Genomic DNA, 25,437 nt, shown 5'->3' on the forward strand with positions numbered 1-25,437 from the left:
CCTAGATCTCTCTTTCTGCCATTGCTTAAATGGTACATCAGTTGTCAAAATAGGTACTGTTTGAAACAAAAACATCATTCTAGGCAAAACATTCATTTTTATCACAGAAATTCTCCGCAACAGTGAAGGTTTATTTATTTATTTATTATTCAAATTTCTATCACTGCCCATCTCCCCCCAAAGAGGGGGACTCTGGGTGGTTTACAATAAAACTCCCATTTTAACATATCCTTCTTAATTTCATTCCATATCTTAATTTTTTTGTGTGTGTCAGAAGAATCTATCTCACAAGGTTTTGTTAATGCTCCATTAACAATTATTTGTGCTTTTTGCAAAGTGTAGATTGATTCCACCCATGTAATAAAATTCTGTCCGAAGTCATATCTTCCAAAATTTTAAACAAGAAAGTCCAGTTCTAAGATCACTGCCGCTTCTTTTTCATTATGTGGTTCTAATATTCCAAAATCTCCCATATATTTCTGATGTTATCCCTTAACTGTCTCTTAGGTCAATGGCTCTCTGCTTAAATGCATCCTGTGCCATCTCTCATCTGGTGAATTTTTCCATTTCAATTTCATATCAGTGACAAAAAGCTCCTTGGCTTGAGGAGATGCAGAACTCCATCATATTGAGTTCAGCTTTTTGGGTCCAGATGCTTCCCTATCAGTCCTTTGAAGGACTGTCATTTATTCAGGTGCTTGGATTAATGACTTTTCTTCCTTTTCATTTCAGTCCTGAGCCTTGAGATTAGGAGCAAAATGGTGCTGTTTCTGCATTGCAAACATGCTGTTTAGGGTTAATAGAAGAAATCTAGGTTTTTTCCTCTGCGACCCTTGTGATTTTGCCAAGAAAAAAAGGAACGCAAATGAAAGGCGTTTGGCTAGGAAGAAAAGGATGAGTTTCAAAATTGATTTAGTTCTCACAGGTCTCTGCTGAAATTGAACCCCCTCCAATAAATGTTAGGTTTTCTCCTTATACCTCCTTGGATATTCCCCTGATTCTTCCTTAACTCAGAGCTGACTTTGGGTGGGATTTGAATAGGTACAGATAATAATAAACAAAAAAAGATGCTTTAGATCTTTTCAAGCTCTTATGGCTCATGAATACAGAAATTATCATTTCGATACCGTGCCACTGTAAGCATGCAAAACTGTAATATACTGGAATTTGGCAAAATTTCAGAAGGAAATTCATATGACTTCCTACAGTTGGATCTTTCCCCCTAAATTTCCTATCATTTTAATTTCTCCTTTCCTTTGAAGGTAATAATGGGCAGGAGAATAAAGATTCCAGTGAACCATCCCAAATGATCAGGCATGGAGACGGAACGGAGAAGCCTGCAATTCAAATGGAACTAGGAAGGCATGAGAGGAACCAGTCAAATAATTGGAATATGAAAAGCTCAACTTCCATAAATGCTCAGATGCCAGACTTTCTTGCGCAAGAAGGAAAAATAAAGAAAAAATATGTTGGGAAAAGTGTAAGAGAATTTAAAGATGAATTAGATGTAAATGAACACTATCCAACCCAAACCAAAGGAGAAGATTATATATGCCAAGACAATGGAAAAAATTACAATTGGACTTTCCTTCTTTCTTGTGAAAATGGATCCCTTACTTCTGATAAAAGCATCCACCCAGGGGAGAAGCCATATAAATGCAGAGTGTGTGGAAAGGGCTTCAGTGCAAATGGATCCCTTATGAGACATAAAAAGATCCACACAGGGGAGAAGCCATATAAGTGCATGGAGTGTGGAATGAGCTTCAGTCGTAGTGGTTACCTTACTTCCCATAAAAGGATCCACACAGGAGAGAAGCCATATAAATGCACAGAGTGTGGAATGAGCTTCAGTCGTAGTGGTTACCTTACTTCCCATAAAAGGATCCACACAGGAGAGAAGCCATATAAATGCACAGAGTGTGGAATGAGCTTCAGTCGTAGTGGTTACCTTACTTCCCATAAAAGGATCCACACAGGGGAGAAGCCATATAAATGCATGGAGTGTGGAAAGAACTTTATTCAGAGTAGTGAACTTACTTGCCATAAAAGGACCCACACAGGAGAGAAGCCATATGAATGCACGGAGTGTGGAAAGACCTTTATTCAGAGCAGTAAACTTACTAGCCATAAAAGGATCCACACAGGAGAGAAGCCATATAAATGCACAGAGTGTGGAATGAGCTTCAGTCGTAGTGGTTCCCTTACTTCCCATAAAAGGATCCACACAGGAGAGAAGCCATATAAATGCATGGAGTGTGGAACGACCTTTATTCAGAGTAGTCACCTTAATTCCCATAAAAGGATCCACACAGGGGAGAAGCCATATAAATGCATGGAGTGTGGAAAGAACTTTATTCAGAGTAGTGAACTTACTTGCCATAAAAGGACCCACACAGGAGAGAAGCCATATGAATGCATGGAGTGTGGAAAGACCTTTATTCGGAGCAGTCACCTTAATTCCCATAAAAGGATCCACACAGGAGAGAAGCCATATAAATGTAGCGAGTGTGGAAAGACCTTTATTCAGAGCGGTGAACTTACTGAGCATAAAAAGATCCACACAGGGGAAAGGCCATATAAATGCACAGAGTGTGGAATGAGCTTCATTCGTAGTGGTTCTCTTACTTCCCATAAAAGGATCCACACAGGAGAGAAGCCTTATAAATGCACAGAGTGTGGAACAAGCTTCAGTCGTAGTGGTTCCCTTACTTCCCATAAAAGGATCCACACAGGGGAGAAGCCATATAATTGCACAGAGTGTGGAACGAGCTTCAGTCGTAGTGGTTCCCTTACTTCCCATAAAAGGATCCACACAGGGGAGAAGCCATATAAATGCAGAGTGTGTGGAAAGGCCTTCAGTGAAAATGGGTCCCTTATGAGACATAAAAGGATTCACACAGGGGAGAAGCCATATAAATGCATGGAGTGTGGAAAGGGCTTCAGTGAAAAAGGGTCCCTTATGAAACATAAAAGGATCCACACAGGGGAGAAACCATATAAATGTGCAGAGTGTGGAAAGAATTTCAGAACAAGTGGTTACCTTACTTTCCATAAACGGATCCACACAGGGGAGAAGCCATATAATTGCACAGAGTGTGGAATGAGCTTCAGTCGTAGTGGTTCCCTTACTTCCCATAAAAGGATCCACACAGGGGAGAAGCCATATAAATGCAGAGTGTGTGGAAAGGGCTTCAGTGAAAATGGGTCCCTTATGAGACATAAAAGGATTCACACAGGGGAGAAGCCATATAAATGCATGGAGTGTGGAAAGGGCTTCAGTGAAAAAGGGTCCCTTATGAAACATAAAAGGATCCACACGGGAGAAACCATATAAATGTGCAGAGTGTGGAAAGAATTTCAGAACAAGTGGTTACCTTACTTTCCATAAAGGGATCCACAGAGGGGAGAAGCCATAGAAATGCATGGAGTGTGGAAAGAGATCAGGAGGAACAGTGACCTAATTTCCCATGCACAGATCCATTTGGGTGAGAATCCATGTAAATTCTAGATTTAGTTGTTTATTCATTTAGTTGCTTCCGACTCTTCGTGACTTCATGGACCAGCCCATGCCAGAGCTTCCTGCCGGTCCTCAACAACCCCAGCTCCCCCAAGGACGAATCCATCACCTCTAGAATATCATCCATACATCTTGCCCTTGGTCGGCCCCTCTTACTTTTGCCTTCCACTCTCCCTAGCATCAGCATCTTCTCCAGGGTGTCCTTTCTTCTCATTATGTGGCCAAAGTATTTTAGTTTTGCCTTGAATATCATTCCCTCAAGTGAGCAGTCTGGCTTAATTTCCTGGAGGATGGACTGGTTTGATCTTCTGGCAGTCCAAGGCACTCTCAGAATTTTCCTCCAACACCACAGTTCCAAAGCATCGATCTTCCTTCTCTCAGCCTTCCTTATGGTCCAGCTCTCGCAGCCATACGTTACTACGGGGAACACCATTGCTTTGACTATGCGGACCTTTGTTGCCAGTGTGATGTCTCTGCTCTTAACTATTTTATCGAGATTTGTCATTGCTCTTCTCCCAAGGATTAAGCGTCTTCTGATTTCCTGACTGCAGTCAGCATGTGCAGTAATCTTCGCACCTAGAAATACAAAGTCTTTCACTGCTTCTACGTTTTCTCCCTCTATTTGCCAGTTATCAATCAAGCTGGTTGCCATAATCTTGGTCTTTTTGAGGTTTAGCTGCAAGCCAGTTTTTGCACTTTCTTCTTTCACCTTCATCATAAGGCTCCTGAGGTCCTCTTCGCTTTCAGCCATCAAAGTGGTATCATCTGCATATCTGAGATTGTTAATGTTTCTTCCAGTGATTTTAACTCCAGCCTTGGATTCCTCAAGCCCAGCATGTCGCATGATGTGTTCTGCGTACAAGTTGAATAGGTAGGGTGAGAGTATTCAGCCCTGCCGTACTCCTTTCCCAATCTTAAACCAGTCCGTTGTTCCATGGTCTGTTCTTACCGTTGCTACTTGGTCGTTATACAGATTCTTCAGGAGGCAGACAAGATGACTTGGTATCCCCATACCGCTAAGAACTTGCCACAATTTGTGATGGTCCACACAGTCAAAGGCTTTAGAATAGTCAATAAAACAGAAATAGATGTTTTTCTGAGACTCCCTGGCTTTTCCCATTATCCAACGGATATTGGCAATTTGGTCCCTAGTTCCTCTGCCTTTTCTAAACCCAGCTTGTACATCTGGCAATTCTCGCTCCATGAATTGCTGAAGTCTGCCTTGCAGGATCTTGAGCATTACCTTACTGGCATGTGAAATGAGTGCCACTGTTCGATAGTTTGAACATTCTTTAGTGTTTCCCTTTTTTGGTATGGGGATATAAGTTGATTTTTTCCAATCTGATGGCCATTCTTGTGTTTTCCAAATTTGCTGGCATATAGCATGCATTACCTTGACAGCATCAACTTGCAAGATTTTGAACAGTTCAGCTGGGATGCCGTCGTCTCCTGCTGCCTTGTTATTAGCAATGCTTCTTAAGGCCCATTCAACCTCACTCTTCAGGATGTCTGGCTCTAGCTCACTGACCACACCGTCAAAGCTATCCCTGATATTGTTATCCTTCCTATACAGGTCTTCTGTATATTCTTGCCACCTTTTCTTGATCTCTTCTTCTTCTGTTAGGTCCTTGCCATCTTTGTTTTTGATCATACCCATTTTTGCCTGGAATTTACCTCCAATGCTTCTAATTTTCTGGAAGAGATCTCTTGTCCTTCCTATTCTATTGTCTTCTTCCACTTCCGTGCATTGCTTGTTTAAAAATAATTCCTTATCTCTTCTGGCTAGCCTCTGGAATTTTGCATTTAATTGGGCATATCTCCCCCTGTCACTTGTGCCTTTTGCTTTCCTTCTTTCTTGGGCTACTTCTAGTGTCTCAGCAGACAGCCATTTTGCCTTCTTGGTTTTCTCTTTCTTTGGGATGTATTTTGTTGCCGCCTCCTGAACAATGTTGCGAACTTCTGTCCATAGTTCTTCTGGGACCCTATCTACTAAGTCCAGTCCCTTAAATCTATTCTTCACCTCCACTGCAAATTCCTTAGGAATATTAGTGAGCTCATATCTAGCTGATCTGGGGGTCTTCCCTAATCCCTTTAGTCTGATCCTAAATTGTGCAAGAAGAAGTTCGTGATCTGAACTACAGTCAGCTCCAGGTCTTGTTTTTACCGACTGTATAGATGTCCGCCACCTTTGGCTGCAAAGGATGTAGTCAATCTGATTTCGGTGTTGTCCATCTGGGGAAGTCCATGTATAAAGCCGTCTCTTAGGTTGCTGGAAGGGAGTGTTTGTTATGCAGAGTGAGTTGTCTTGGCAAAATTCTATCAGCCTATGTCCTGCTTCGTTTTGTTCTCCCAGGCCATGCTTACCTGTAATTCCAGGTGTCATTTGCCTGCCCACCTTAGCATTCCAGTCTCCTCTGATGAAAATAACATCTCTTTTAGGCGTGTTGTCCAGTAGGTGCTGCAGATCCTCATAGAACCGCTCTACTTCAGCTTCTTCAGCATCTGTGGTTGGGGCGTATATTTGGATCACTGTGATGTTAGATGGCTTGCCCTGAATTCGAATTGAGATCATTCCATCGTTTTTTGGATTGTATCCAAGCACTGCTTTAGCCACTTTACTATTAATTATAAAGGCTACTCCATTTCTTCTGTGGTCCTCTTGTCCACAGTAGTAGATCTAGATTTAGAGTAGTTGGCTAAATCTTTGCAATTCCTATTTACGTATACTGAACTAGGAAAGCAAGGTTTTTTTTAGGCTGACCCTCACAACTGGCAGCCCCAGAGAGATGAATTTACCAATGAACACAAAAGCAACGGGAACATGCTGTTTTAATTGTGAAGGTGTCCAATGCTATTGTCATGGTGGCCTCAGATTCAGATGTAGAAGGGCAGCCAGCTCCAGAAGTGGTTAATGAACAGGTGCGCTCACCAGATGAACTGCTGCCTGAGCAGGGAGAGGAGGCGGGGCTGGGCAGCAATCAGCAGAGACATCTGCGGCAATTCTCTGAAGATGAGGGCACAGAATTACCACCCCTCCCAACACAAGAGCCTGGCAGGCAGCAAAGAGAGCAGAGCGAAGGAATTCTCTTTAGGCAAGTTTTGCTGGACTTGTGGGGACTTGATTGCTCTTGTGTGCGTTTGCACATACTTTTCCCTCTGCTGTTTACTATTGCTTAAAACTCACCTAGTAAAAGTTTGCAACTACCTCTCTGTGTACTTGTCTTTGCTTGGCCTGAGACAGGACAGGTATTGCCCATCAGTAAGAGAATATCTTTTTTTTTTCCACCACCACCCGTGCCTTGCGATCGCAGCTGCCCCCCCCCACCTCCAGTAATTGTGGATGGGGAGGAGGAATTCGAAGTCAAGGAAATTCTGGACTCTAGGAGGAGGGGAAGGGGCATCCAATATTTAATACACTGGAAAAGGTACCCTGAGGAAGAGAGAACATGGGAAAATGCCAGAGATGTACATGCACCAGTACTGGTTCAACGATCTCATCAGCTTTTTCCTGACAAACCCAAGCCTCATACTCTCCCAGAGATTCCTTACTCACTCGATCAAGCAGAGGAATCCCAAGCAGAGGAGTTTGTAAGTTGGTAACCTCCACTCCCGCGAGAGGCCCGGAAGCCAGAGCAAGAGGATGAGGGGGAGCCTCAGCCGTCCACCTCAGGCTTGCATTTCCCAAGGGGGAGTGGGGAGGAATCTTCTAAGCATCTAGCTATTTTCCAGAAGCAGCCACCTGGGCCAGAAGTGTTATCAGACTTGGAAAGCAGCAGAGACTCGTCCTTGGAAGAGTTTTCCTTTGAAGAATTTCCACCATTGCCCAGTTCCCATGGGAGCTTGGAGGAGATGGACTCTCATGAGACTTTGGAGGGAGGGAGGAACTCTGGAAGGGAGGGGGCTGAAATGGAATGTGAATCTGGAGAGGAGGGTGATGTGATGAGTACTGATGGTGAGCAGGAGGGGGCCCCTGTCCAGGGGGGAAAACGCATGCGTAGTTTAGAAGCTTTGAACTGTCCTTCAAAGAAACTCAGAGCAGACCCGCCTTGGGTTTTGGATTTATCTCTGTGGGTTTCCCACACTTTCAATTTGGCAGGATTCTTACTTTCTGAGCCTTCAATAAACACTAGAGACCTACTCATTGTCTCAGCGTGGTACGTCGCTCTAAGTTAGGACACCTGGGGCCTTCTCCCTCCCTTTCTCATTCCTTAATACAATCACAATTTATTAATGGACCCTATACTTCTTTGTCCTCACAAGGTGTTGGAAATGGTGCACCAGAGAGATTGTGAAGCCTGAAGCAATATTATAACCCAGAAGGAACTCAAGTTCCATCAAAGTATACAGAGTGAGATGGAATGTGATATTAAATTGTCCCATTGAATAATTGAGATAGTGAATTAAAAGTGACAACTAAGAGGATTTGTGCTTTGAATTTTTCATTACCTCCCTTTCTCCCCCCCTCCCCCCCTCCCTCCCTCCCTTCTCTTTCTTTTTGTCCCAAGTTTGGGATACTCAGGAGAATGAAAATTAAAGTTACTCCAGTGTATCAACCGAAGAGAATATTTGTAGCTCAGGGTTGAACTGTGGAGTCTTAGGTGCTCTCTGAGCCTTCTTGTTTTCTTGCAGACATTTCATTGGTGGACTAGGCAACAACTTCAGTGTGAAAAAAGCGTGGGACTTGCTCTCTGTTTATGTATCATGGCTTGTCCTGCTTGTGTTGGTGGAGATGTTGTTCTCTCCTTGGGAGTTCCTTGATTGGGCTGTTGTTTGCTGCTTGGTTGATTGACTAAGTTAATAGTTTTTTTTATTTTTTATCCCGCCTTTATTATTTTTATAAATAACTCAAGGCAGCGAACATACCAAATACCCCTTCCTCCTCCTATTTTCCCCACAACAACCACCCTGTGAGGTGAGTTGGACTGAGAGAGAGTGACTGGCCCAAAATCACCCAGCCAGCTTTCATGCCTAAGGCGGGACTAGAACTCACAGACTCCTGGTTTCTAGCCCGTTACCTTAACCACTAGACCAAACTGGCTCTCTAATAATTATTTATTTATTTATTATTTATCAAATTTATCGCCGCCCATCTCCCCAGAAGAGGGACTCTGGGCACTTTACAATAAAACAGATAAAAACCCTATAAAACAATAAATATAATACGTAATAAAATATAAATATGATAGGAACCCGATGGCTAAAAGTTCACTATAACCCGCAAGCAGAATAGGGCCAACCTAGGGAACTAGCCATCCCCAAAGGTGACTATTATTCCCATCAGAGGCATAATAATTAATAATTTTTAAAACTACAGGACTTACCACAGAAACCCAAGAGAATGTAAAACAGATAATCATACCACAAACCAGAAGAACTTGGAAACAGAACCAACTGAAAGCAGAGGACAGAGCAGCCCTCAAAAACCTAAAGATGGACCAAACTATCATCATCCTCCCAGCAGACAAAGGCCACACCACCATCATTATGGACAGATCGTAATGTATACAAAAGGCCAAAGAATTACTTGAGGACAAAGAAACCTACACCCCAGTAAATACCAATCCTATACAGAAACTGGACAACCAGTTCAAAAGAACTCTTAACAACCTTACCAAGAAAGGTCAAATCACAAAAGAAGAACAGAGGCAGATGAAAAGCAGTGGACCCATCCTCCCACGCTGCTACGGACACCCCAAAATACACAAGCCTGACATACCGCTTGAACCAATTGTATCATTACCAGGGACTCCCACATACAACATAGCTAAAGGGCTTACAAAAAAACTTGGGCATCTCACAAAGGAGAGTGAATACTCTTATCAACTCCCCACAAGAGTGCCTCCAGAACATCAAAGACGTAAAAATAGAAGATGAAAATATGGTGTCATTCGATGCTACAGCACTCTTTACATCCATAGACCCAGCGCTAGCGAAAGAATCCATGGCAGCAGTTCTGCGCAACACACCCAACCTAGTCAAATACACCAGGATAGAAATACCCAGAATCATGGACCTCATCAACTTCTGCCTCACTACCTACTTTCAGTTTGATGAACAAATATAGCAACAAATCAAAGGAACACCCGTGGGATCACCAATCTCAGGACTCATAGCAGAGATTGTAATGCAGCGTCTAGGAAGGATAGCACTCCCATGTATAGAACCCAAAGTATGGATCCGGTATAGCCTCCCCGCAGCCTCAGAGCCATCCAGCTGGTTAAACACTATGGGCCCTTTCAGTTTCTGAACCTTCAACCCCGACCCATTCACTGTGGCAGAGTGGATCAAACACTTGGCACACACTGAGTCCACCAGAGCTTTTAAATCCACGCTCTTATTCCTACCCAAAGTCCATAACTGCACCACCATGTAGTTCTCTCCACTCACTGCTGCATTCTTGCACCCCTTCTGTCCAGCCTGCCTGCTGGCGCCATTGCCCGTTTCCCACCAGCGATTGGGGTTCATCCGAGGAGTCCACCTCGGAGGTATCTGAGCCGATGACGGGCTGCGACGCTTCGCTGGCCACCTGAATCATGGATTCTGACAGCCTTATACTCATTGCAATCCAGTGTTTCCAGTTTGCACCGAGATTTCACTGAGTGTCTCTGCCTGTGCAGAGTGCAAACCTTGTGAGACTGAGATTCATTGATACCAGCGCTATTTCCTCTTCTTCACTGGCTGTGCACCAGGGGAAACCGATTTGAAATTACAAGGATTAAAAAGGGTAATTGGGGGGAAAGGATTGGATGTTGAGGAAACCTGTACTTTAACAACAAGGACTGGTGCACTGTGTTTAAATCATGCTTTCTTTTACCTCACCACTTTGTAAAATGAGAGCCACCATGGAAAAGAAATAAACAATTGCAACAGGAGTAGAAGGAAAGGGCCCCACTAACTTATTGCCTGTCTAAGAAAGGTGGTGGCATCTCCAGCACATCGCAGTTTCTAGATCTTCCTCTTATTAATCTCTAGGGACCGTCTGTGACCTTGTGAACATTGAGAAAATCTCTGTGGAGGATCAAAACTCACTTTCCTCAAGAACAGCTGCTCAGAAGGACCTGTGGAGATTCGAGGAGGCCTGAAAAACGAGGAAAATCCTGTCAGAAGTGGCAGGGCGGTAAAAACAACAACTACAAGGAGCTCTCTTTGAAACACAGCTTGTGTCTTGCGGTTGTTAGCATACTCAGGCCTGAAGTGATGGAAGATAATCCTGAAGAAAAGATCCTGAAGAAAAACAAAGTTCAAAAGAAAACAAGTTCCAAATAAAAAGCTCAAACTCATGGAAATTCTAGAAATTTTACCTCAGAACAAGGCACCATGCTGGAGAAATTAAGAGTGGGAGAATGGCTTCTCCTACGTGACTGGAGAAAAGGTGGAATTACAAAAGGAAGGAAGGCAAAGAGTGAAAAGTGAGGCAAAAAAAGGCAAATACTATGAGGAAAAAAAAATCTGTTTTCCTTACAGGTTGAGTAGGGAATGGTGAAAGGTGAAAGGTCCCCTGTACAAGCACTGAGTCATCTCTGGCCCTTTGGGGGGACGCCGCTTTCACGTTTTCTTGGCAGACTCTAGCGGGGTGGTTTGCCATTGCCTTCCCCAGCAAGCTGGGCGCTCGTTTTACCGACCTCGGAAGAATTGAAGGCCGAGTCGGCCTGAGCCGGCTGCCCGAGAGAGAATCCAGCTTCCGCCGGGATCGAACTCGGGTCGTGGGGAGAGTGTCGGTTGCAATACTGCCGCCTGCCATTCTGCGCCACACGAGGCTCACACGACTAGGGAATACGCCTCAGGAAGTACGAGTAGGAAGCTTAAGGTCTTTGGAGAATATAAGGCAACCATCTTTAGATCATGAATAAACAGACAAAAGGAAGTCGAAATTTTGTTCTAGCCAAAAGAGTGGAAGACTCTACTGGTCTGAAGAGATTTGGAGGTGACAATGCAAGAAAAAAAGATTTAGCTACAGTTAGGGAAAGAATTTGAATGGGGGGGGGGAGTGATTAAAAAGCAATTTGAAAAGAATGGAGTTAACTTCTCTGGTCTTTCCAGCCCATTTCTTTATTCACCAGTTGGACCCAGTGTTGTCCCAGGAACACTGGGTTCTTTGAAAACCTGGCATGCTTTGCCAGTTAACATGCAAGGCAGAAATCGGTTTTATAGCTTTATTCTGCAGAAGAGAGGGCACCCGTGACTTTATTTCCATAGGTGCGCCAAGCGTGCAAATGAACTAAACTTTTATACACGTTTCAAAGAATTACATGATTATTGGGAAACAATGATCATTCACACCCTTGGGTGGGCAAAACACCCCCCAAAGGTGGGCACTTCTGCTGTTGCTGGAGAGAAATATGAGCTAGCTGGTATGTATCTGCTCCCATTGGGTGCACAACTGACCACCTCCTCCTCCAGTTTGGCTGGGGGGCTTCTTGCCTTTCTCTGCTTGCACCTGGCTGCTAAGGGATACACCTGGGGGAGAGCTCCAGTCTTATCTATTACCCTTTGAAATGTTCAAAGCAAATGGGTTCTTCAGACGAACCCAAAAATCACCATTCCATCACCAGAACGATCAAGGGGCAGTACCGTATTTGAATAAACAGCTTAAAACAAGCATGCGCCTCTGAAACCCTGAAGTATGTCCCCCACACAAATCCTTCCAAACAATTTCCATCTGTTACTAATTTGTAATGCAACTGAAGAGAATTTAGTACATGCCTAGAAAGTAAACACATTGATATTTGATTTTATTTCAATCAAATTTAGACTTTTGCTTAGCCCTTGTCACACCCCAGAAAGGCAAAAGATGGCCGTGATGCTGGAAAGTGTTTTGCATGTGCATTTTGGGGCTTCGCCTCATTCTGGCTCCTTTTGTGAGAGGAATTCTTCATCCTGAAGCTCTTTCCACACACTAGACATTGATATGTATGTGGCAATTCTCTCACTTAAGGAGAGGCCTTTGACTGAAAAAGGTTCCACGCTTTGGCATTCATGCTGGTTGACTCGGTTCTACACCGTGGATGTAAGTCTGATTATGTTTTGGTATCTTCACATCTCAGGGGCAACACCCCTTCTCATTTCTGGATGTTTGGTCAGGAGGAACTGTAGTTCTCTTAAATAGCTTTTCTTAATATCATAGGATTTTATTTTGGTCCCCACTGATTTCCAAATATCTCCCTTCTTGCTTCATCGTTTGCAACATCAGCACACTGGAGTCACTTTCATTCTCATTCTCCTGATTATTCCTAACTTGAGACAAAAGAACAGAACAGAACAGAACAGAAAAGAAAAAAGAAAAGAAAGTCATGAAAAATTCAAAGGACAAATCCTCTTAGTTGCCAGTTTTAATTCAATACCACAATTATTCAATGGGACAATTCAGTATCACATTCCCTCTCTCTCTGTACACTTTGATGGAACTTGAGTTCCCTTTCGATTATAATACTGCTCCAGACCCCAGAATCTCCCTGCTGCGACATTTCCAACTTTTTGTTAGGAAAGAAAATTGTAGGGTCCTCTGATAAACTGTGAGTGTATCAAGGAATGAGAAGGAGAGGGGGAAACAACTGTAAGAAGACTGGGCAAAAGAAGGAAAGTTTAAACTCCGGGAAGTGTCTGAATCAGCTGAATTTCTATCTGTATGTCTGCTATAATGGAAGCAACACTAATAAAGCTTTGTCCTGAAGAGATGCATCAGGGAGATGCAGCTACTTCTGCTGCTTTAGGAGGCAGCACCTGTTAAATGTCTGCCTGTTCACGTACCTCCCAGAACCATGACCAAGTGGAAAGAACAAACAATTCGGGAGCAGGAAGCTCACTTCTAAAAATGCAATAAAGACATCTTTAAAAAACCGCATAGCCCAGAATCTGAGATGCCAAAAATGGCTATTTGCTTGGAATTGAGTCCCAAATAGAAACAGGAATCAAAGTAAACTTAACAAAAAAAATTCCTCTTATTGATGGGCAATAGCATTTGCCACCTTCAAATGAGAGTACCTTCAAAAATCCAGTTCATAATTGAAAAAGCATGTACCCACTTTTATTTTCCTTGGTAAATTAATCTCTCGGGGGCTGCCAGTTGTGAGGAAAACACTTGCTTTCCTAGTCAATATAAATAGGAATGGAATAAATTTAACCAATTAAATCTAGAATTTACATGGATTCTCACCCAAACAGATCAGTGCATGGGAAATTAGGTCACTGTCCTGAAGCTCTATATACCCCCCAAACATTTACCTGGTTTCTTTTCTGTGTGGATCCTTTTATGGTAAGTAAGGTAACCACTTGTTCTGAAGCTCTTTCCACACTCTGGACATTTATATGGTTTCTCCCCTGTGTGGATCCTTTTATGTCTCATAAGGGACCCATTTTCACTGAAGCCCTTTCCACACTCTATGCATTTATATGGCTTCTCTCCTGTGTGGATCCTTTTATGGGAATTAAGTTGACTGCTCTGAATAAAGCCCTTTCCACACTCTCTGCATTTATATGGCTTCTCTCCTGTGTGGATCCTTTTATGGTGAGTAAGTTGACCACTCTGAATAAAGGTCTTTCCACAGTCCATGCATTTATACGGCTTCTCCCCTGTGTGGATCCTTTTATGGGAAGTAAGATTACTCAGTCGGCTGAAGCCCTTTCCGCACTCCATGCATTTATATGGCTTCTCTCCTGTGTGGATCCTTTTATGGCAATTAAGTTGACTACTCTTAATAAAGGTCTTTCCACACTCCATGCATTTATATGGCTTCTCTCCTGTGTGGATCCTTTTATGAGATGTAAGGGACCCATTTTCACTGAAGCCCTTTCCACACTCTATGCATTTATATGGCTTCTCCCCTGTGTGGATCCTTTTATGGTGAGTAAGTTGACCACTCTGAATAAAGGTCTTTTCACACTCTGTGCATTTATATGGCTTCTCCCCTGTGTGGATCCTTTTATGGGAAGTAAGATTACTAAGTCGGCTGAAGCCCTTGCCACACTCCATGCATTTATATGGCTTCTCCCCTGTGTGGATCCAATAATGGGAAGTAAGATTTCTGAGTTGGCTAAAGCCCTTCCCACACTCCATGCATTTATATGGCATGTCCCCCGTGTGGATCCTTTTATGGCAAGTAAGTTGGCCGCTGTGAATAAAGGTCTTTCCACACTCCATGCATTTATATGGCTTCTCCCCAGTGTGGATCCTTTTATGGGAATTAAAATTATACTTCTGAGCAAAGCCCTTTCCACACTCAATGCATTTATATGGCTTCTCTACTGTGTGGATCCATTTATGGAGAGTAAGTTTACTCCTACAGGTAAATGACTTTCCACATTCCGTGCACTTATATGGCTTCTCCTCTGGGTGGATCTTTTTGCCATAGGTAAGGGACCCATTTTCACCAGAAAGAGTGAAAGTCCAATTGTAATTTTTTCCATTGTCTTGGCATATATAATCTTCTTTGGTTTGGGTTGGATAGTGTTCATTTACATCTAATTTGTCTTTGAATAGTCTTAAACTTTTCCCAATATATTTTTTCTTTATTTTTCCTTGCTGGTCGAGAAAGTCTGGCATCTGAGCATCGATGGAAGATGAGCTTTCCGTATTCCAATTATTTGACTGGTTCCTCTCATGCCTTCCTAGGTCCACTTGAATTGCAGGCTTCTCTGTCCCATCTCCCTGCCTGATCATTTGGGATGGTTCACTGGAATCTTTATTCTCCTGCCCATTATTACCTTCAAAGGAAAGGAGAAATTAAAATGATAGGAAATTTAGGGGAAAAGATCCAACTGTAGGAAGTCATATGCATTTCCTTCTGAAATTTTGCCAAATTCCAATATATTACTGTTTTTCATGCTTATAGTGGCATGGTATGCAAATGATAATTTCTATACTTATGAGGCATAAAAGCTTTAAAACATCTAAAGCATCCTTTTTGTTTATAATTATCCATATTTATTCAAATCCCACCCAGAGTCAGCTCAGAGTTAAGGAAGAACCAGGGGAACATCCAAGGAGATATTAGGAGAAAAACCTAACATTTATTGGAGGGGGTCCGATTCCAGTAGAGACCTGTGAGAACTAAATTACTTTTGAAACTCATCCTTTTCTTCCTAGCCAAACTACCTTCCATTTGTGTTTCTTTTTTTCTTGCCAAAATCACACGGTTGGAGAGAAAAAAACCTAGATTTCTTCTATTAACCCTAAACAGCACGTTTGCAATGGAAAAACAGCACCATTTTGCCCGTATTCCCTAGGCTCAGGATAGAAATGAAAAGGAAGACATGTCACTAATCCAAGTGCCTGAATAAATAACAATCCTTCAAAGGACTGACAGGAAAGCATCAGGGCCCAAAATGCTGAAATCAATGTGATGGAGTTCTGCATCTCCTCAAGCCAAGGAGTTTGTTTGTCACTGATATGTTTAAATTGAACTGGAAAAATTCACCAGATGAGAGATGGCACAGGGTGCATCTAAGCAGAAAGCCATTGACCTAAGAGACAGTTAAGAGGTAACATTAGAAATATGTGGAAGATTTTGGAATATTAGAACCACATAATGAAAAAGAAGCGGCACAGTGATCTTAGAACTGGACTTTCTTGTTTAAAATTTTGGAAGATATGACTTCGGACAGAATTTTATTACATGGGTGGAATCGATCTACACTTTGCAAAAAGCACAAAAAATTGTTAATGGAGCATTAACCAAACCTTGTGAGATACAAAAAGGGACAAGGTAAGGATGCCCTTTGCCCCACTGCTGAGGGCATTTGCTGAGGATTTGGTGGTAATTTTGGAAGATTCTTTGGAGGGAATAGAAATACTAATGAAAGATTAAAGAAATTGGGCATTTTAGTGGGTCTTAAGATTAATAATCAAAAGACAAAGATGTTAACAAAAATATGAAAATGGAAGATCAAGTAGAATTGATGGGAACAACAGGTTTTAAGATTGAGAAAAAAGTAAAATACTTGGGTATAACTATGATCAATATGAACTGCATGTTATTTCAAAATAATTATGTTAAAAGGGCCTGCGGTGGCTCAGTGGTTAAGACGCTGAGTCAGAGGAACATTACGGTCGGCAGCTTAGCAGTTCAAAATCCGAGAGCGCAAGCCACGTGACGGGGTGAGCTCCTGTCAACTAGTCCCAGTTCCTGTTAACCCAGCAGTTTGAAAGCATGTAAACGCAAGTAGATAAATCCTCTTTTGGGGAGGATGGGCAGTAATTAAATTTGAATAATAAATAAATAAAATAAATAAAAAAAAGGTACCACTTTGGTGGGAAAAATAACAGGGACATGAAAGGAGCCTCGTAGGGCATCCCCCGGGCAACTGTGATGTCACCGGCAAATCCTTTCAATACAGAACTCCTTGGTAGATTCTTCTGACACACACAAAAAAATTAAGATATGGAATGAAATTAAGAAGGATATGTTAAAATGGGAGTTTTATTGTAAACCACCCAGAGTCCCCCTCTTTGGGGGGAGATGGGCAGTGATAGAAATTTGAATAATAAATAAATAAATAAACCTTCACTGTTGCGGAGAATTTCTGTGATAAAAATGAATGTTTTGCCTAGAATGATGTTTTTGTTTCAAACAGTACCTATTTTGACAACTGATGTACCATTTAAGCAATGGCAGAAAGAGAGATCTAGGTTTGTATGGAAAAAAGCCACAGGTTAAATATAAAATTGTCCAAGATGCAAAGAAAAGAGGAGGATTAGGTCTGCCTGATTTGAAACTGTACACTGCAGCCTGCTGTTTCGTTTGGTTTGGATGTGGGTGTTGCTGAGAAATAAGAGAATTTTAGATGTTGATCAGCATGTCCTGAGGTTTGGATGGCATGGATATTTGTGGTACGATAAAGTTATGATTAATGTAGATTTTAAAATGCTAGAAGTGCCATATTGAGAATATGGAAGAGATACAAACCCAGACTGGGCCCGAAAAAACCCTTTATGGTTCTTGGCACAAGAAACATTTTATGGAAGAGCAGCAGCAGGCAAAGACTAATCGATAACACATTGAGAGCTATTAGAACATGAGCAAGGGGAATACAAAATGATGTCGAGAGAGCAATTGACGGCAGAGGGAAATAGTTGTCAATGTTTTTCATATTTACAGTTATCAGAAAGGTTTATTTTTTAATTTATTTTTATTTATTTTCCATCCCACCTTTATTATTTTTATAAATAACTCAAGGTGGCGAACATACATAATACCCCTTCCTCCTCCTATTTTCCCCACAACAACAACCCTGTAAGGAGAGTTGGGCTGAGAGGTAGTGACTGGCCCAAGGTCACCCAGCCAGCTTTCATGCCTAAGCGGGGACTAGAACTCACAGTCTCCTGGTTCCTAGCCCATTGTCTTAACCACTAGACGACATCAGAAGTGTCGGTTTCTATTATAAATGACCGTTCAAGGAATGGCAGTTCAAGGTAGATAAAAGGACCTATGGTATTGAACAACATAAGGCAGAATTTGAACCTGAATTATATATAAATGATGAACATGTAATTGCTAAATTGTATAAACAGGTTAAAACATGTATGATAAAATGGGCAAGAATTTTGGTCATAATATACAGATGGAGCAATGGGAAAATGTGGGGTTGAAAGGACTGAAATTCACGTTACGTTATAATCTAAAAGAGAACTTTTATAAAGTCATGTACCATTGGTATATGACACCAGAAAAATTACCAGAAATGTATAAAGGTACTTCAATTTATTTTGGAAATGTGGATAACATGAAGGGTCATTTTATCATGTTTGGTGGACTTGTAAGAAAGCTAGAAAATGTTGGATTCGAATAAATACAGTGATACAGAGAATTTTAAAGATCAATATCCAGCTGAAACCAGAACACTTTCTGTTGGGACTCATGGATAGACAGCTGGAAAAGAGTCATGGAAGATTGTTTCTGTATATGGTAACTGCAGCAAGACTGCATATATGCACAAAGATGAAAGGACTCTGAAATACCTACAACACAGGAATGGTTGGTGAAGATGACAGAATTTGCAGAGATGGCCAAATTGACTTGCTTGATTAGAGACGGGACAATATCTACACTTATTAGGGACTGGAAACCCCTTATAGACTTTTTGCTGAAAAGAGAAAAAAATAAACTTGAGATCAATGGGTTTGAAGATAAGAAAGGATAACTAGGATGTTACCTTAGAGAGAGAGGCTAAAATATAACTGCATTTAGAACTGCTGTTAAGAAGATCGGAAGCTACTTCTTTATTACTTTTTATTTTTTCATTTTCTCTTTATACTTCTTTCTTATTCACTTATTACTTTATTTTTTGATCTCCCCTTCAAAACTTGTATTGGTTTTACTCTGATAAAAATTCTTTAATAAGATTACAACAACAATAAAAAAAAGTTGATGGCATCTCACTACAAAATGTCTTCCTGAATCCTCTGATTGGAGAGTAGCAAACCCTTACCCAGAGAGGCCACGTTCCTACAATTTTCCAGCGTGACTTCCCAATGCAGCGCTTTTTGGTGAGGATCCAGCTGAGACCACTCCTCCTCGGAGAAACACACAGCCACCTCCTCGAAGGACACAAGGCCCTCCTGCAGAAGAAAAAAGAGAACAGAGCAGGCCCAGGAGGATTTGCAAGATCTGTCCTATTGTTCACAATTCCCAAATTCAGGCAGGTTTTATCAACTTGATTGATTCTGCAGGACTTTGTGCCATTCAGTGAAAGTAAGCCCACTTTCCTTCTAGATCCATCCATCCATCCATCCATCATCAAAAAACTCCTAGTGTCTGGAGAGAATCAACTGGCAGATGGGCCTTGGAAACCCACCTATCAGTGACTCCAATCCTTCCTCTGTTTGCAGAAGGAAATGGGTGGGGGATTCTTTCTAGCATTGCAGCAAATGGCGTGTGGTGTCCCCAGAAGAAGCAATCCTGTCCATGCTCGACACCTGCATGAAAGTGCTGGGAGAGCTCAGCCAGGGATTTGTGTGGGCTGCCATCCATGTCCAGAGAGAGACAACCCAGTTTCTGCTCCTCCTCAGATTGCAAGGAAGCTGCTAGTAGTCCAACCCATTGGCTGAACGGGAGATAAGAAGGCGGAGAAAATTTCCTGGGAAGGACAATTCCAAGCCTTTGCAGCCTTTGCATTTTGCAGCCTCAGCCTCCAAATCCAGGCACAAATCAGAGGATTAGAAATTACTTTTCAAGCCAAGTACCTTGAATCGGTGCTCTTTCAGAACAATTTTTACTTAGAAACTATTCTATCTGGCCATCTTCATTGGATTTTAATAGTCTGCCTTATCTTTTAATCTCATAGGCTTATTTTTCTTATCACTGGTTGTAAACAAGGCTTTTTAAAAATGGTCATATACTAGTGTGAGTATTTCGTTCTTTTGAGCAGCCTTGCACAATTCCAAGTCAAAGAATTAGAAAAACAATGGGTCTCTGGTTCGCAGTTGCTACTGCTGTGATAATGTTATTCCTATCTCTTGAAGGACTTTTAAAAAAATTAGTTATTGTAAGCTAATAGTAAAAGAGTAAGTATCAGAAAGAGAGCTAAATAGTGGTCTTTAAAAAAAAGTTTCTACTAAGAATCTCAGTATAGAAATTACAACCCATTGTATCCCAACAACAGACTTCAGAGGAGCCTAAGCTGACTGAGAGCAACTAGAATCTTCTATTCCCCATTCCAGGTTGCTCAGGAACACAAAACTAACCCAGCCAAAACAAGAGGGAAAAATGGAAGGGGACAGTGCTACGTACACCACCTTGACTTTCTGAAGGAAAGGGAGAATACAAATCTAATTTCCTGCTCTTACTGGAGTTGGAGGTTCAAGCACTGTTCCAGCTCCACCATAGGGAACAGTCAACTTCATTCTATTCTTCCCTGTGAGGGAGACAGAATTTTAAAATGCATGATTAACGAAATAGGAGGAGGTATTCTACAGAAGAGAAGACATAGAAAAGATGAGACAGCTGGGATCTCTCTGGGGAATGGGAGGACCTTGTATTACCTCCTGAGGTGTCCTGATTTGGATCTTCCTGAGAGAAACTCCTGAAAAACAGCTCCTGAGGAGGACTTGATCGATTCCTCCTTCCCTCAGCATCTCTGATCTCCACAGCAAAGGGCTTGAAAGAGTAGGCAGGAGAAAAGAAGAAGAATTAATAGACACCACACAACATGAAGTGGATTCTTGTTCTCTAAACACAACTTCAAAGCCCCATTGTCCAGCAAGTCGAGGCTGGAAAGGAAGAAAGGAGCGGCTGCCCCAAATCTATCTTCTAGAATGGTTAACGGAACAAGGTCCTACAAGAATGAGTGAAACATCTCCACATATTATGAATGCCAGAGAACTCTGGTAGGGAGGGGTTATCATTCCATTCAAACCCCTTCTGGCTCCCAACGTGAAGGTCTCTCACCTGCTCCTTCTGCTCCTCCGCCTGGCTCAGGAGGAAGCCTTCCACCAGGGCCACCGCCTGGGAGCTGGTCTCTGCCTCACACTCCCGCACCCAGCTCTCCATCTGCAGGGGCAGGAGGGCCAGGAACTGCTCCAGGACAACCAGGTCCAGCATCTGCGCTTTTGTGTGCTTTTCCGGTCTCAACCATCGACTGCAAACGTAGTGGAGTCGGCTGCAAAGTCCTCGGGGACCCTCAGCCTCCTGATACCGGATGCTCCTGAACTCCCAGGGCTGACCTTCTGAACGGATGGTTTCCTCCTCCAGGATCTCCTGCCCAGTTCTTGCCCAGAACTTCCCACACCTGCCAGGCTGAACAGCAGGAGGGCCTTTTCCAGTTAATTCACTTCCTGAAGGTTGGGTCTCCATTCTTTCTCTGTCCTGTAAGGCAACTCCAAATGAGTCCAAGGAATCTTGTGGATCTCCAAGCACATTTTCATTCACATTCATAGGACTGTTCCTGTAGCCGCAGAAATGGCCACAGCAGGCCATTCAGCCCTCTTTGCCCAAGAAATAATTTTGTCTGTATGGAAGAATTTTCCAACTGCTTCCAGTTAGTATATCTGAGATGGAAAAGAAATTAAATTCCAAGAATTAGAAAGTGGTAGATGTAACCATTGAACAACACGCATCCCCATGGAAGGAAGATGAGCTGGTATAGGATTGCAGTGGCATTGAGCAGGTAAGTCCTCTGTGTCTATGTGTTTGTGTGTGGTGCAAAATATGGGATTGACTTCTATCAAGGACTCAGAATACTCAATAAATGAATCTTGGAACATTCTGTTTCTTTTTTCTCACACGGTAGGGCTTGCTTTTTAAAACCTAGATCTACATTTATCTACAAGCAGGGTTCAAACAACATTCCACGCCCCAAACAGGTTAACAAACCATGAAAATTCAGTTCACATAAAATGAAATGCCAATTAAATGACCCTGCCTTAGGATGTTCCAGTTCCCTTTCTTCAGGGTTTCCTTTGGAAGAGCCAAGGCACGCTATTACACGCAGGCAGGTTCACCCGACATGCCCTGAGCCCAGACATCTCCACCAGCCGCAGGGGCTGAGTTCACATAAGACACAGGGCTTGAAAGAAGGTAGCGGAGGATGACGTCCTGGTTCACTCACCCTCCTAAGACATGTTGAACTGCAGAGCATGCAACCCTCTTTTAGCCTCATCCAGCACATGGTGAGAATGGAGGCACAATCTTTTTCATCGCCTTCCTTGCAAACTTTTCCCTCTTTCCTGCTTGAGATTTGCAACGCAAATTCTCCCCCTCCCTCCCTCCCTCCCTCCCTCCACTCAGGGGCTTCTCCCAGGAAATTGGGCGCGAAGGGCTCCCCCAGATCCCCTCCTCCTTCCTGGGGATCCTGGATATCTTCCTGGGGGGAAATACCGCTGGTCTAGAGCTCTGCTTTCCCCGCTGCCTGTTACGTGCATGGAAAGGGGCGGCAGGGACCATGGGAATCGGTCACTCCCCTCCCAGGACTCAAAAGATTGAACCTGGAATGAGGACTTGGCACGTGTCTCTTCCTTCCCCAGCACGAGACCCGCCTGCCTCCCTTTGCACGAGAAGAGGTGCCCCACTCACCCAGGGCACGCCTGGACTTCCTCTCTACAAGACTTTCCCACAGCCCTTTTATGCAAACTCCTGCGTAGCTCAAAGGGTTAAAGGGAGAGAGTGCAGCGTCCTAGACAGGGACGATTGAGTGATGTCACTCCCTTCCCACCCTCCAGCTGCCCAATGCTGAAGCGCTTGGTGTTCCCTTCTCTGTGCAGAGGGAGCCCCCTGGTGGATTCTGTGTGCAGTGCAGGTGGGGTAAACGCAGTTCTCGGTATAGAACAGGTTGCGGGAAGGAAGCGGAGGAAATCCTTTAGAAGTGGCTGCTCTGCCTTGGAGGCTAGAGAAAACCGGGAGAGGGATTAAAGCACACAGCAGGGCAAAAAACCATTCTGAAGGCAAAAACAAAACAAAACGCCAAGCTGCAGAAAGCCTTTGTTCTTTTCAAACTTGCTTGGAACTGGAGTGAGCTGCTCAACGTAAGTTCACGTTGAGCAGCTTCAACCTATTACATTTATTTGGCTATTGTTTCACTAAATTCTTTCGCTTCCAAGGACTATCCTGTAACCTCCTTGATCCTTTCCATCCAATTGCCCTCTTGCCTTCCCTTCATCTCCTTTCTTCATCCAGGCTAGGCATAATCCTGTTTTTCTAGTTGCTCGTTTATTCCCTCAGTTTCTGCAGACTTGTAATGATTGCCTACTCTAATAGACTCAGACTCACAAGCAGGAACTTAATGATATCTGATTTATTAAAGAATAGTATGCAAATACAGAGAAAGCTGAGAATGAGCAAAAGCGCGCCAAATACAAACTAAAAACCCTCGTTGCAAACGTAATCCCTCCCCTTGCCCAGCCGTTTCAAATTCCCCACCGCAGGTGCTGTAACAGTTTCTGCTGATGTCCTGGGAAGAAAACCTTGAACACACAAAATAACCCAAACACATTCCATACAGCTGAATACAGATAACAAACCCAGGAGAAGAAACCTCCTCCCCTCCCAACCGACACACGCATCAGCAAGTTGACATGCGAAACGTTACGATGTACAATGCACATTGAAACGGGGAACATGACAAGACTGACCACCGCTTGAGAACTGGAGACCCTTCTTGGGCTTTCTGGTTTCAGCCAATCTTTGTCCCCAGTGGGCACAACCACCATGGGAGGCAACCGCAGAATGCATTTCAGCAACAATGGCATAGGTCGATGGAGTCCAAGTCCCAAGGGAATGGCCCCTTTAGTGCACCTCTCAGTTCCAGCACATGCTGTCTTTGTTTTCTGCTCTTTCTGCGTTCTTGGCCCTTGGGACTATAAATGAGCATCATTGGCTTATTGATAATGAGCCCCTGCACCTTTCACTAAGCCCACTGAGCCTGTATGTGCACCCATGGACTTTTGGAAACAAACCGTGAGGCTCTGTGTCCTGATGCGGCTACTACAAAGGCGTCTTGTTGCCCTCCGATTTTATGGAGGCTCTTTGTTGTCTGCCACTTACTTTTCCTGCTTTGAAGTGTGCTGCATTCATGCCATATTGAAAAAGCTCTCTTCTCTGGCACCCTAATGAAGCTGTGTGAGTATAAGTGAGAAGTGCTCACCTCTGCTGGTCAGAGTGGTTTGTCTGCTTTCCCAGCTGCCTGGGAGGAATTGAAGACTGTCCATGCCCCAGAGGGCTGTGCTTGTTGGGACTTGGGTGAAAGAGCGTGTGGTCTCATTAACCTGGGATTTTTCCTTCTCCTCTTCCTCCTCCTCCTTTCCTTTGTTATGGAATACATGAGGAAAACAATGGAAACAGCATGTTGCTATTGAATTGACAGAAACTAATGAATGTAATGGAAAATGTTTGTGTGGTGCTTAAGAAAGTGTCTTCAGGAAAGTATGTAAAGTCATCAGTTGTTGTCTTCCCACATTTATCTGCTTGACCACAGCAAAAACTGAAATTTGGTGTGTTTCACCAAATAGACACATAGGCTGTTCAGGTCTTCAAAAATAAGTCATACCCACCACACAAAACCTCCTGGTAAAACTCTCTTTGTTAGATTGACCCAAACGATAATTCAGGAGGAGAGCTGTGTTAGTCTATGGTAGTAGCCCAAAATCTGAAGGAGTCTGGCAGCATCTTTTCAAGCTAACAGATGTTATTTAAAGGTATAAGCTTTTGTGAAACTGCTCTTAAGAAAAGCAGGCTTGGGCCAAAAAACTCTAGGATGGCACATATTTCAGAGGGCAGGTGTGGTGGTGGAAAGGAAAAGAAAGGAAGGAGAGAGGGAGGGAATGAAAGGTGTTTCATGTCACTAAATTCCCTCAGGAGATGAATGAATGAATGGCCCTGCTGCTAAACTGCATTTTCTCTCTTTGTGGAATAGAAATGTATTGTATTTTACCAAACAACACATTTTTTCCTACTGGCTCCATTTTTTTGAGTACAGCTGCATGTGACTGAGCAGTGGAGCAATATGTTGTCTGCCTAAGGGGATAATGGTGGATTTTTTAAAGGTTAATAAAAGAACTCCAAGCAGCGAACAGCAATCTTGCAGAGTAGAAGTGTGAGCCAAAAAAAGGAACTTGCACATTAAGCTTAATTCAGAAATAAATTCATTCTTCACACTGTAGTTAGATGAAGAAAAATAGAGATAGCTTACTTCTATTCAGTAGATCTGGATACAGGTAGGTTCATAGTAGAAAGCACTTAATCATCACTGGTTGATGAAAAGGGGAGAGCTGCATGTCTGCCCACAGGTAATGGAGACTGCTAATCCCCAAGCCCAAGAAGGAGGAGGAAGTATAAATCAGGTGACTCATGTGAGATCCCACAAGCACAATAGCGTTTGCTAGAGAGACCCCTTTATTCTTATGAGACAATGCTGAGTTGACCCCTGATAATTCCAACAGATAAAAGTGTGCCTTGCCCTGGCTTCTGATGGAGACAGGCCTGGACCTTCCTCTG

General features: G+C 42.9%; 3 protein-coding genes across 3 annotated transcripts in view; 1 reads left to right on the forward strand and 2 right to left on the reverse strand.

Moving 5' to 3' along the window:
• Positions 1–3,334, forward strand: part of LOC134489056 (zinc finger protein 91-like) — a 57,206-nt gene extending 53,872 nt beyond the window's left edge. The window contains exon 8 of the mRNA XM_063291483.1: positions 1,774–3,334. Within this exon, the coding sequence (XP_063147553.1) occupies positions 1,774–3,334 (1,561 nt within the window). The remainder of the gene's footprint in view (positions 1–1,773) is intronic.
• Positions 3,335–12,328: 8,994 nt separating this feature from the next.
• Positions 12,329–19,131, reverse strand: LOC134489066 (zinc finger protein 501-like). Its single transcript, XM_063291498.1, has 3 exons — positions 18,941–19,131; positions 13,739–15,217; positions 12,329–12,751 (listed from the first exon to the last, which is right to left on the reverse strand). The coding sequence occupies exons 2-3, from the start codon at positions 15,171–15,173 to the stop codon at positions 12,636–12,638; spliced, it is 1,551 nt and encodes a 516-aa protein (XP_063147568.1). The 5' UTR covers positions 15,174–15,217; positions 18,941–19,131; the 3' UTR covers positions 12,329–12,635.
• A 1,638-nt stretch (positions 19,132–20,769) lies between these two features.
• Positions 20,770–21,426, reverse strand: LOC134489955 (zinc finger and SCAN domain-containing protein 12-like). Its single transcript, XM_063292829.1, has one exon. It carries the CDS (start codon positions 21,424–21,426, stop codon positions 20,770–20,772), a length of 657 nt encoding a protein of 218 aa, XP_063148899.1.
• Positions 21,427–25,437: the final 4,011 nt, after the last annotated feature.

The sequence above is a fragment of the Candoia aspera genome, chromosome 2, assembly GCF_035149785.1.
Source record: "Candoia aspera isolate rCanAsp1 chromosome 2, rCanAsp1.hap2, whole genome shotgun sequence".
NCBI lineage: Eukaryota > Metazoa > Chordata > Lepidosauria > Squamata > Boidae > Candoia > Candoia aspera.